At 44.3% G+C, this 13,916-nt stretch overlaps 1 protein-coding gene across 1 annotated transcript in view; it reads left to right on the top strand.

Annotated features, from left to right (window-relative positions):
- otc (ornithine transcarbamylase) overlaps positions 1–13,916 on the top strand; it is a 64,015-nt gene that overhangs the window by 28,958 nt on the left and 21,141 nt on the right. The window contains exon 5 of the mRNA XM_078559762.1: positions 11,341–11,494. Within this exon, the coding sequence (XP_078415888.1) occupies positions 11,341–11,494 (154 nt within the window). The remainder of the gene's footprint in view (positions 1–11,340; positions 11,495–13,916) is intronic.

Below are 13,916 nucleotides of genomic sequence, written 5' to 3'. Positions count from 1 at the left end.
TAAACTGTAAAATATACATCTTTGCTAATTAATTTTGTTCCTATATCTAAAAGTACAAAGGAAATGTATATGGAAAAGAAACAGCAACATGATTGATAGAATTCTAGATGTTCCCCATTATCTTAGCCACTTGTGAATTGGAGCCCAGATGTGGCTCATTGTATGATTGATTCGTAAACAAAAGCTAAGAGTACTAGTCGCAGTTATTGAGCATGTGACCTCAATGCTCATATTTGCACAGACCGTACCTGTGTACTTCAATCCTTCATGCGCGTTTGTTAGTAAAAGCAGAGTGTGAGTGCTTTTTGATAGTTGCTTTACTTTTTTAGTTACTGTTTTATTGGTTACTTGCTAAAATGATATATAACTCAGGTGAAAACACACCATGGGAACACCAGCTTCATTGTATGGAATGGGGAGCAGTCATTATGGTCAGTTCGACCAATCAGAATAACTGCTCCAGGCCAGCAGAAGAAAGTGAGCCCAACCAATAATGAGCAGCTCCAACATGGTGGATCATGGCAAAGGACAATCCAGACCCAACTATGCTCTGGGTGGAGAGCAAGGGTGGGTCTGGCATGTCTCGTTGTGTGTCAGCATCACTCTGAGTCAAAGTACTGCTGGACAAAAACTGTAAGAGCTCCATGAAGATGTGCTGTGCCTGTTAAATTCATAAATTCATGTCAAAATTTCAAACTTTGGTAAAAGACAAAGACTACAAACTTTTGCACTGAACAATGGTAGATGTTAAAAACAAAAAACTGCGGACGCTGGAAATCCAAAACAAAAACAGAATTACCTGGAAAAACTCAGCAGGTCTGGGAGCATCGGCGGAGAAGAAAAGAGTTGATGTTTCGAGTCCTCATGACCCTGTTGAAGGGTCATGAGGACTCGAAACGTCAACTCTTTTCTTCTCCACCAATGGTAGATGTTTGCTTGCAAATGTACATATGAAGTACCTGTACTTTCTGTAAGATTATTTCAACTAAAATTAGTGCATGTAGCTAAATCAGTGTTGTCATAATCTGAGGCACTGGATGGTTGCCAAATTAACCAACATTGCCTTAAATTGGGTTTTGCTCACCTGAATGCTATTATTGTATTCAGTGTAGTAACCTAAATATAGAGAACGTCGTCAAGTATTTCCAGCAATTAACCACACGATATTTAAAAAAGGAAGTTAGGCTAAAACCATCACCCTTTAAATCTTCTTTATTTTTGGGCCTAGGCAATTGAAAAAATTTGTTTAAATAATGGTTTTGCATTGATGTAAATACTCTAAAATATTCTCCATAACAATGTTGAAGCCAGAGCAGAGTATTAACGTACCAAACTCAAGTTGATGCTCAGCAGCCCTCATTAAAGTGTTGTTTCGTCTCCTAACTCAAATAAGGTTTTTGAGGGAACATTTAGGACTGACGTTTAAGAAGATAGTTCATGACTCTCAACAAAAATATATCCCAGTGAGGAAGAAAGATTCAAGGAAGGAGATAAACCAACCATAGTTCACCAAGGAAGTTAAGGACAGTATCAAATTGAAAGAAAAGCATACAATGTGGCAAAGATTAGTGATAAGCCAGAGGACTGGGAAAGCTTTAAAAACCAACAAAAGATGACCAAAAATAATAATAAAGAGGCAGAAAATAAACTTTGAGGGTAAACTAGCAAGTGGTGATATAAAAACAGATAGTAAGAGCTTCTTTAAATATATAAAAAGAAAGCGAGAGGCCAAAAGTGAACATAGGCCCCTTAGAATGAGGCTGGGAAAATAATAATGGGGAACCAGGAAATGGCAGAGGAGTTGAATAAATACTTTGCTTCAGTCTTCATGGTAGAAAACACTAATAGCATTCCAAGAATACTAAATAATCAAGGGGCAAAAGGGGGGAGGAAATAAATACAATAACTATCACTAGAGAAAATATACTAGGGAACTGATGGGGCTAAAGACCAATAAGTCCCCTGGACCTGATGGGTTGCATTCTAGGATATTAAAGGAAGTGCCTACAAAGATAGTGGATGCACTTGTAGTAATCTTCCAAAAATCTTTCGATTCTGGAAAAGTCCCAGAGGATTCAAAAAGGGAGGGAGACAAAAATCAGGTAACTATAGGCCAGTTAGCTTAATATCTGTCATTGGGAAAATGTTGGAGTCTATTATAAAGGATGCAATAGCAGAGCACTTAGAAATACATAATCTCATCAGCAGATGTCAGCATGGATTCACGAAGGGGAAATCATGCCAAACCAATTTATTAGAATTCTTTGAGGAGATAACAGGCAGGATAGATAAAGGGGAGCCAGTGAACGTAATATATTTGGATTTCCAAAAGGAGTTCAATAAGGTACTGCACATAATGCCACTTAATAAGTTAAGAGCCCATGGTGTTGGCGGTAGTATATTAGCATGGATAGAGGATTGGCTAACTAATAGAAGACAGAGTTGGGAAATGTGGGGCATTTGCGGGATGGCAACCTGTAACTAGTGGAGCGCCACAGGGATCAGTGCCGGGGCCTTAATTATTTACAATATATAATAATGACTCCGATAAGGGAAGTAAATGTGCTATCGCCAAATTTGCAGATGACACAAAAATGGTTGGGAAGGCAAGTGGTGAGAATGACACAGAGTCTACAGAGGGATATAGACAGGTTAAGTGAGTGAGCAAAAACTTGGCAGATGGAATATAATGTGGGAAAATGTGAGGTTGTGCACATTGGCAGGAAGAATAGAGGAGCTGAATACTATTTAAATGGAGAAAGACTGCAGAAGGCTGCAGCACAGAGAGATTTGGGAGTCCTTGTGCATGAATCCTAAAAAGCTAACATACATGTTCCACAGGTAATAGGGAAGGCAATGGAATGTTGGCCTTTATTTCAAAGGGGATGGAGTATAAATAGGGAAATCTTGCTAAAACTATACGAGGCACTAGTTAGACCACACCTAGAATACTGTGAACAATTTTGGTCACCTTATCTAAGGAAAGATATACTGGCATTGGAGGCAGTCCAGAGAAGGTTCACTAGGTTGATCCCGGGTATGGAGGGATTTTATTATGAGGAGAGGTTGAGTATGTTGGGCCTGTACCCATTGGAATTTAGGAGAATGAGAGGTGACCTTACTGAAACATATAAGATTCTTAGGGGGCTTGACAGGATAGATGCTGTGAGGTTGTTTCCTCTTGTGGGAGAGTCTAGGACCAGAGGGCATAATCTCAGAGTAAGGGGGCACCCATTTAAAACAGAGATGAGGAGGAATTTCTTCTCTGAGGGCAGTCAATCTGTGGAATTCTTTACTGCAGAGGGCTGTAGAAGCTGGCTTGTTAAGTACATTCAAGGCAGAGATAGACAGATTTTTAATCAGTAAGATAGACAGATTTTTAATCAGTAAGGGAATCAAGGGTTATGGGGAAAAGGCAGGAAAGTGGAGTTGAGGATTATCAGATCAGCCATGATCTCATTGAATGGTGGAGCAGATTCGATGGGCTGAATAGCCTACCTCTGCTCCTACATCTTGTGGAGCCACCTAATGGTGCTTTTTACTTGCTTGAGCAAGAACATTCTCACATTTAATTTGGACCACTCAACACTGATATCGATGGAACAGCTAAGGCATTTTAATCTTTGGATCGTTGTCTGCTGAAATTGCACCACCAATCTTTCATGCCTGTACAGCAATAACCCAGTGAAAGAAAATAGCACCTTGAGTAGCTGTTTCACATTTTTTTACGTTGGGCTTTCGTGGCAATAAACATAAATGGGCCAATTTTCTTGGACAAGTACTGGGGCTATGGAAGCATAATGTTCTGAAGTATGACACATTGTGGGCCAGAACAGTACACAATTTGGCCATCATTACTATGGGAAGGACAGACATTAGGAGCAGCTGAAGGCTATTGGTGAAGTGCCTTTTATTAGGTGAAGAAGTCTAAGCAATGACTGAACCTTAAAGGCAATGGCAATATTAAAGGGCAGGTTAAACGAAGCTCCGTTGGTGTACCAAAAGCTCTTTGATTTTTGCACATAATGAAGGAGAATTATTTTTTTACATATAAGGACAGCTGGGAAAGTAATTTGTGTATGACGGAAGCCTTTATTTGCAGGTTTTGGCCTTCACATTGATCTAAAAGATCCATCCCCAGTGAAAATGTTCCATAGCTGGAATATCAGCAGCAGTCACTGTCCCATAAGACCATAAGACATAGGAGCAGAAATTAGGCCATTCGGCCCATCGAGTCTGCTCCGCCATTCAATCATGGCTGATAAATTTCTCAACCCCATTCTTCCGCCTTCTCCCCGTAACCTTTGATCCCCTTACCAAGCAAGAACCTATTTATCTCAGTCTTAAATACACTCAATGACCTGGCCTCCACAGCCTTCTGTGGCAATGAATTCCATAGATTCACCACTCTCTGGCTAAAGAAGTTTCTCCTCATCTCTGTTCTAAAAGGTCTTCCCTTTACTCTGAGGTTGTGCCCTCGGGTCCTAGACTCTCCTACTAATGGAAACATCTTCCCCACGTCCACTCTATCCAGGCCTTTCAGTATTCTGTAAGTTTCAATCAGATCCCCCCTCATTCTTCTAAACTCCATAGACCCAGAGTCCTCAAACGTTCCTCATATGTTAAGCCTGGGATCATTCTCGTGAACCTCCTCTGGACCCTCTCCAGGGCCAGCACATCCTTCCTGAGATACGGGGCCCAAAATTGCTCACAATATTCTAAACGTGGTCTGACCAGAGCCTTATAAAGCCTCAGCAGCACATCCCTGCTTTTATATTCTAGTCCTCTCAAAATAAATGCCAACATTGCATTTGCCTTCCTAACTACCGACTCAACCTGCAAGTTAACCTTAAGAAAATCCTGGACTAGGACTCCCAAGTCCCTTTGCACTCCAGATTTCTGAATTCTCTCCCCATTTAGAAAATAGTCTATGCCTCTATTCTTCCTACCAAAGTGCATGACCCCTCACTTCCCCATGTTGTATTCCATCTGCCACTTCTTTGCCCATTCACCTAACCTGTCCAAATACTTCTGCAGCCTCCCCGCCTCCTCAATACTACCTGTCCTCTACCTATTCTTGTATCATCTGCAAACTTAGCCAGAATGCCCTCAGTTCCTTCATCTAGATCATTAATGTATAAAGTGAAAAGTTGTGGTCCCAACACTGACCCCTGCGGAACTCCACTAGTCACCTGCCGCCATCCTGAGAAGGACCCCCTTATCCCCACTCTCTGCCTCCTGCCAGACAGCCAATCTTCTATCCATGCTAGTACCTTGCCTTTAACACCATGGGCTCTTATCTTACTGAGCAGCCTCCTGTGCGGCACCTTGTCAAAGGCCTTCTGGAAGTCCAAGTAGATAACATCCATTGGCTCTCCTTTGTCTAACCTACTCGTTACCTCCTCAAAGAATTCCAACAGATTTGTCAGGCATGACCTCCCCTTGATGAAACCATGCTGACTTTGCCCAATTTTACCATGCACTTCCAAGTATTCTGAAATCTCATCCTTAATAATGGACTCTAAAATCTTACCAACGACCGAGGTCAGGTAATCGGCCTGTAATTTCCCGTCTTTTGCCTCACTCCCTTCTTAAACAGGGGGGTTACATTAGCGATCCCCTGCAGTCTGCATTGGAGGGGGCTGGTGAGTAAGCAATAATCTGAGGGAAAGTAAATGTGCATATGGGAAATTATGGTATCGGAAAAAGAGGAGGGTATTGACTTGACTCTTTATTCAAGGTGCAATGAAGCGAGAAATAGGAATTCCATATCATTAATGAGGGAAACTGTTATTACTGGCTTATGAAGGCCAAGTAAATGAACTTAGTAGCTGAATTTTGGTTGTTTCTCCTCCTCTGCCTCCAAATCAGCCATATTGTAAAAGATGAGATCTGTGATCTTGAAAATGTGAGTAGAAATTAGCTTTTGCTCAGCAACTCTTTCGAGTACAATCACAGTTCTTGGTTTCCGGGAGTGGGACATGAACCCACAACCCTCTGATTCAAAGGCGAGGGTGCTATGAACTGAGCCACAGTTGACATCTCAGTACATTCACAGTTCTTGACTTTTTTTTTTCCGGGAGTGGGACATCAACCCACAACCTTCTGACTCAAAGGCGAGGGTGCTATGAACTGAGCAATTTGCAAATAGTACACAATTGACCAAATGGTCATAGCCAGCCCAAACTGGTCCTCACCTGTACTTTCAGGGCAAGCTGCTGGCACTCCATCTCCACAGGCAGGTTCCCCTTTAGGAGGAGTGAATTTTGAACTACATGCCTCTCCATCATCGGCTTTGGCTAAGGCGAGAACTTTCCAGCTCCTCACACTGGCGAGATCTTCTGGTCCCGCCGATGTGAATGGAGATTTCAAAGCTCACTGGCCCGGCCGCAGGAAACCGGCCGCGGTGGAGGGGAGGGGGTGGCTGGAAAATTCCGACCTATAGCTCAGAAGAGGAGGGGGAGAGGGTAGGTGGGGTAAATGATAAAAGGCCAGCGCCAGCTGCCAGGAGTGAAATGGAGTTGAGAAGCATTCCTGCTTCACTTTTTTTTTGAACAGAAGTATAAATATACTTTTTTGGCGGTGTCCCCTTACTACCAGCCTGGTGCAGGCCCACCTATGACAACCTAATTTGCCTGAGGGGTTCTGAAACAACCATTAGGCCCATCAGTGGCGTAGGGCAGGAGTTTGTTTTAGGCAGCTGTGCTGGAAGCTTGAAAATCATCTAAGACCAATATGACAAATTTATATGTTTTTCAGGTGTTCTTGGGTGCAAGACCTAACCCTGCAAAATTAATTGTTTTTGTCCCCATTTTTCATCCACAAAATGGGCACAATGATGACCAACAACCATGATTTCTGTCAGTAGGAGTAAAAGACCCAACTGCATTCTGCACCAAGTACCAACGCAGCTAAGCTATCATTGTGTATTATTTTTAAAAAACCAAAAATCAAAACCTTTATGAATCATACCAATCTGACCCTTTTTAAGACTGCCAACAATGAAAAGGACATCTCCAGAAGTTGTAGCACCAGGTTTCTCTAGGATCAGTCTGCCCTAGACTACACCAGCACTAATGCAGGAAATCTGTGTGTAGTTACAACACACATTTATTTGCATTTAATTTACATAGCTATGCTCTGTACAAGTGCAACCATCTGAAGAGCCATTCTGGAAATTTAGGGGCACTCCTATTTATAGAAGAAGGAGAGAAGCTAAAGGATTAATGTCCAATTTTGTTATGCATAATGCCAGTTTTCCAAGTGCAACTTAGGCACTTAGACCAGCAAAATCTGCCCTAATGCCCTTAAATACAAACAAAGCAGTTTACATCTATGATCCCTAGAAAACATTGCAGCAATTTTGTGTAAGATGCTAATAGAATGCATTGTAACATTTACTTATTTTGTCCCTTAGGAGATTAAAGAAAAATTAACCAAAATTTTAGAAGTTCTTAGGTTCCCTTGGTATGGTTTGCAAACAAAATGGTACTCAACCATATAGACCAGGAAGGCACCAGATTTAAACCTTGGTATGTGCTGAGTTAACTATAATCTCACCTAAGGTGAATTGAGGTGGTGTGCCAGTTGGTCTCAACAGCACCAGATTGGGGCGGGTAATGATCAGCCAGGATTCCTGCTCCTAGTTACTGTCCAGTGAGCCCCCCCAACCCTGCTGAAAAGTACACCCGTGTAGATAATGCCAGAGTAGACTTGACTATATGCTACTGACTGGCCAAGTATCCTGCTGACAGTATCTTGGTTCAAAAATGAAGAATGGTGTCTGGGAGAGGTACTGAAGGATTTCAGACCTCAAGGGAACTGTGGGCAGGATTTCCATTCCGGGGTCAAAACCCCAGGGTCAAAAACCTGCCCATGCGTTGTAATTTCAATATGGAAAATAGCTAATTGGCCTGGAGTTGCATTTGCCATCCAATTAATGGTGGCAGACACAGTAATGAGTTGGGACTTGGACAGCAGAAGGTCTGATTTAAAGGCCGGGCAGCAGCCATTGCTGTGGTTGCCATTCCCCCAAAGAACAGAAGAAGGAGCTGAGCAAAGGGAAGTAAGAAGAGAAATTCTCCCCCACGCCTGACACGGCACCCCCCCCCCGCCCGCCCCGACACAATTCCCAGGTCAGCAGCACTCCCTCCTCATGTTACTGGGGGTTGTGCTGGAGATGGTGACTGACGGAAGAAACATCCTGTCTCGTGTCACTGGCCAAAAAGCCTGCAAGACTCACCAAGAGATCTAGGGGAGTTTCCCGAGGTCAGCAACAGAGGAGTAGCGCAGTGTTAGAAACATTTCAATTACCTTCTCGGGTCAGGAAACGTGAGTCCAAAGATAGATCCCGATGGCATGCCTCATGGTCAACAGTCACCAGAGGAAAAAAGGAGAGAAACATCCTGAGGGGGCATAGAGGTCTCCTGACAATTGGAGAGATGTGTGCTCAGCAGCACTGAGTCACAAGCAAAAGTCAGAACCCTGGTGCTGCTGGACAGGAGGTTGGAGTCCAGATCACAACATCTTGCGTGACTGAAAAGCTACAAGTGGTGAGGGCGATAAGCATTGTCCTAAGTGCATCTTTACTCATCTTGCAGGCCAAACGAGGGAGGCCTGGGAGAATGAGAGGGCATGCCTGGACGGTGGGTTGCCCTAGCTTATGGCGCTGATATGGCCAGTGTTCAAACACGGGTGCTGCAGGTGGAGAAATGGGGGTCCACTGTAGACAAGATTAAAACATCTCCACATCTCCAGGTTAATAGCAATGCCCCCTGTGCAACAAACTGTCAAAACTCGAGCTGTCATCTCATTATTTTAAGCAAAGTGAGCATCTGTTGACAGTTCCAATCTCTCTTCACCATCCTCTTATATATCTCCCACAGGGCCAGCTGAGAGGGGCAGGAGTCCACACAAAGACAGGTTGCCAAAGTCTCAGAGGAGAAAGACACCTCCGAGTCTGCACCGTCACATCTTTGCGCACCTTCCATCGGCGCAGATACTTGCACCTCAGTGGGTCCTCCCACAATATTAGAGAAGGTGGCACGGGGTGAAGTTCACATCACATCAGAACTGGGGGATATGGAGAAGGCAGAGTCAGCTGTGGCCAGCCACCATGGAGGATGGAGAACAGTGCAGCCCTGCTCTGCAAAGTGGAGATGTAGAACCCTAGGGAATCACGAATCAGGCAGCTCTACCTGGAGAACTAGCATGGGGTGTGTGCCCACATGTCGCACTTACCTGAGGTACTGCGGAGACATGGGATGAAAATGAAGGAGTCCATTCATCTCATGTGCTCCACTTTCTCAGTGCTTTGAGTGCATGAGCTCCTTCATTGGGAGCACAGAATGCATGCCACAGTCTGTAGTATTGACTGGTCAGTGGCACAAATGATGCAACATGGAATGGAGTCGATGGCAGTTGTGCCCCAGCTAGTGGTTCCCTCCAGTGTTCAAGGGTTCCATGAAAGAGCTGAGGTGGCAACAAATGGCAATGAGGGAGCCACACTTCACGGGGCTCCATCATTATCCACCTCCATGGCCCCTCCGATGCGCAAAGCATTTGTGGATTCATGCCCTGTGACAGACTGCCAGCAGTATAGTGACACTGGTGGCAGCAACCTTTGGAGATGCGTCTCCAGCACCTCCACAACTAGGGTGAGAGCCACGGGCATCCCAGGCCCAGACAGGCAGAGAGCCGTAGGGGGAGCAACTTGTTGGAGTGACCATAAGCAGAGGCTACCATGTTGGTAATGTCACTTGGGATATTATTTACAAGAGACACACCACTAACTTTGATAAAGCATTGACCATGTTGTTGTACTAAGGCAGACTTTTGTCTCTTCATTTCACCATGGCAATGGCTGCTACCAACCCCCAGGTAACCCTCAGTGAGGGCATACAGGTCAGCAACCATCTGCCTGGACAGGTGCAGCCTTCTGCAGCACTGACACTCTAAAATAACCAGGTAGCTCTCCATTGTCAGTAGACCGACTGCAGAGGGTATCACCCTTGGTGCCTTCCTGCTCCTTGTTCCTGACTCTTACATCCCTGATTCCCATGGATCTGCCTCTGCTGCTGGAGATGCTGCTCTTCATTGCTAGTCGATCCTATCTCAAACTAGTTTAATATCCCATTTTTTAAAATGTCCTTCTTTCTTTTCAATGGAGTGCGCAGTCTTTCTGAGCTCTCCTCTCATGAAATGTGAGGCCTATAAGCAGACGGACTGTCTAACCTTCCCTACTGTTTATCAAGAGTGTGGAGAAATGACAGATAATTCTCCAGATCTGTACAGCTGCTTGCCTCTGGCTGAGGACCTTTCCCAAGCCTTCCCTCTTTGATGGAGTCTCCTGCTGCTGTCCCGATGTTCTAACTGGCTGTGTACTTTGTTTGCACCGCCTCTTCCCTGACGTTTTTCAGACATTGCTAGGATCCCGTGCCGCTGATCAAAAATTGAAGACTAGCCCTTTACAAGCTGAAAACAAGCTCATTAAATAGCTTAACTGGCCATTTAGTGATGTCGGGATGGGTTAGCCCTAGAGGCTCTAGGCGGAGCCTTTATAAACTTGGACCGTGCTAGATCCACATTGGGAAAATCCAACACCCTTAACCCCAGAGGCAGGTTTAAGCAACTGACTGCATCCCCCCCCACCTGCCCCCCTCCCCCCATCCTACCCCATACATCAGCAAGAGCACCACCTTCAGGTGAATAAAACTGGGAGAAAACACAGAAGATATAAAGATGTGCATATTTTAGAATCCTTGGTGATATTTTATTTTTTTTGTTTTGCAAAGTTTTTCTTTTAATGTCAGTAATCTATGTAATTGGTTAAGTTGACCTGAAAACAATCCATGTTGACATCTCGTGCAATTGATTTTGTGCTGGCAGTTGATCGATCAAGAAACTCCTGAGCATTTCCACAGGTCCCTTGTAAATTATAACTTGCCATGGTCACCCGTGCCATAAAGAAGATATTTCAGACTACATATCTTAGCACAGAAGCTGCTATCCTTGAATATAATTGGTGAGCTGGATGTCACAATGCATTGAAATATCTGTTCATGTCTGTGATTTGCTTTCGAGTTGAGTCAAACAGATCAACTAGAATGCTCCGATTTGACCTAGGAAAGGGTTACGAGTGAAGCGAGATTAACTAGATGTTCTCAGCAAAGGTAGCTATGAATGTGAGTTCAGATATTGTCAAACATGATGGTGGTTGATGCATATAAAAAGAATAAATAAGCATTTGCAAAATGTATTATATTTACATTTGATTCTTACTAGTTTTGGTTTCCTGAATTGGAGATTCTTTGCTGATATTTGGATCTGTTCATGTTCCAGGGTTTTATCTGGGATGACTGATTTGATCCTGGCCAGGGTCTATAAACACTCTGATCTCGAGCAGTTAGCAGAAGATGGCTCAGTCCCTGTGATCAATGGGTTGTCAGAGCTATATCATCCTATCCAGATCCTGGCTGATTACCTTACTCTTCAGGTATCTACAAAGCATTTCAGATGGTTGAATTTAACAATCGCCCAAGGAGAAATATGCTTCATAATATAGCATTTAATTCATGATTATAGTTTAACATGTATGGTGAGTGGTCATGCCATTCTGGTTCTGGTGCAGTGCAGATTCATGATCTTGGTTATTTTGGAGCTTTTTTCCACGAAGCTTTTCACAAATCTCCCCGTTCGGTATGACCTGCGTCACCCTTCCTCCATTACATCCCTCTTCACTGCTATCCATTTCCCTTTTCAATGCTATCTCTGCCCTCAAGAGAGAGGAGAAAGGCAACAGTCAACCCTGATCACTCTTGCTGGAAAATATGGAAATTGGAGGACAGGGCTCAACTCAGCTGTGATGCCCACTACAGATGGGAGGCCTGCTGACACTCGAGGACTGATTTTTCAGATTAGGCGTAAGCTTGACTGGAAGTGAGCTGGTGTCCAATTTGTATCTGCTGGAACCTGCCCACTGCATAATCCCGAGATGATAATATAATAGTGGGTTCTAATTGTAGGAAAATGACTGGAAACTCTCTCCTCAGTGGGAAGAAAACTGTGATTTGCTGCACAATTTGAAATGCTATTTTCAGAACTTTAGACATTAGTAATTTCCTGTGCAAATACAACAGTTGGAAGGAGGCCAGAGAGCTGAATATTTCTCTGATGGGTCCACAGAGATTTTCTCTGGAGGATATGAAACAGTAGAGAGTGGTGGAGGCACGCTCTGATTGGTAGTGAGTGTTGCAGGTCCCCAAGAAGGGTAGTCCAGAAGAAGCTGGTTGTTGGTATGAATACACTGGAAGCCATGTCAAAAGCAAAAAAAATGTTTAATAGCTTTATTATACGATTCTGAAATCCAATTTAACATTAATTGTAAGACTCGGGGTCTGACCAAAAATGAAACCACTCCAGGTATGAGTGTGTTTAGACAAGGTTCACAAATTTATGAAGTTATCAAAACAAGTACAACAGAAGTGACAAAGGCAGTAGACTCAGTCGATTCACCATGGAATACTGGTCCTCAGTTGGCTGGGGTGCTGCCTCTTCTGAAATTCTTCTTCTGTTTTCTTTCTGCTTTTTGCAAACTGTACCACTGAAAAACAGGCCTTATTAACCCTTTCCAAATCACGGCCACAGCCTGACCAATGGTATCCCTGAGCTCTGATTGGTCCAGGCAGTCCATGATTAGATTCTGATTGGCTAGGTGAAGCATGTACAGTGCATGGTCACCTCCTGATGTCTATTCTTCCAGGAAAGGAAGCATGATTAGCTCATTGTCTCAGATTTTGTTTATTTAGTGTGAATTCCTAATTAAATCAGGCACTTATCTTACTGCATCTATGTGTGTTGATTAGATCAGTCACTGTTAAATGACTGACAAAAACAAAAAACTGCGGATGCTGGCTGAACTTGTTCTCACACTGAACAATTTCTCCTTTAACTCCTCTCACTTCCTCCAAATAAAAGGTGTGGCTATGGGTACCCACATGGGCCCCAGCTATGCCTGTCTCTTTATGGGGTATGTGGAACATTCCTTGTTCCAGTCCTACTCCGGCCCCCTCCCACAACTCTTTCTCCGGTACATCGATGATTACTTCGGTGCTGCTTCATGCTCTCGTCGGGACCCGGAAATATTTATTAATTTTGCTTCCAATCTCCACCCCTCCATCATTTTCACATGGTCCATCTCTGACACTTCCCTTCCCTTCCTTAACCTCTCTGTCTCAATTTCTGGTGATAGACTGTCCACCAATATCCATTACAAGCCTACCGACTCCCACAGCTACCTCGACTACAGCTCCTCACACCCCACTTCCTGCAAGGACTCCATCCCATTCTCTCAGTTCCTTCGCTTCCGTCGCATCTGTTCTGATGATGCTACCTTCAAAAACAGCTCCTCTGACATGTCCTCCTTCTTCCTTAACCGAGGTTTTCCACCCATGGTGGTTGACAGGGCCCTCAACCGTGTCCGGCCCATCTCCCGCGCATCCGCCCTCATGCCTTCTCCTCCCTCCCAGAAACATGATAGGGTCCCCCTTGTCCTCACTTATCACCCCACCAGCCTCCGCATTCAAAGGACCATCCTCCGCCATTTCCGCCAATTCCAGCATGATGCCACCACCAAACACATCTTCCCTTCACCCCCCCGGCGGCATTCCGTAGGGATCGTTCCCTCCGGGACACCCTGGTCCACTCCTCCATCACCCCCTACTCCTCAACCCCCACCTACGGCACCTCCCCATGCAAACGCAAAAGATGCAACACCTGCCCCTTCACTTCCTCTCCTCACCGTCCAAGGGCCCAAACACCGCTTTCAAGTGAAGCAGCATTTCACTTGCATTTCCCCTAACTTAGTCTACTGCATTCGTTGCTCCCAATGCGGTCTCCTCTACATTGGAGAGACCAAA

The sequence above is a fragment of the Cetorhinus maximus genome, chromosome 16, assembly GCF_964194155.1.
Source record: "Cetorhinus maximus chromosome 16, sCetMax3.hap1.1, whole genome shotgun sequence".
Taxonomy (NCBI): Eukaryota; Metazoa; Chordata; class Chondrichthyes; order Lamniformes; family Cetorhinidae; genus Cetorhinus; species Cetorhinus maximus.
The sequence above is the reverse complement of the archived record's forward strand: the minus strand, read 5'-3'. Positions and strand labels throughout refer to the sequence as shown.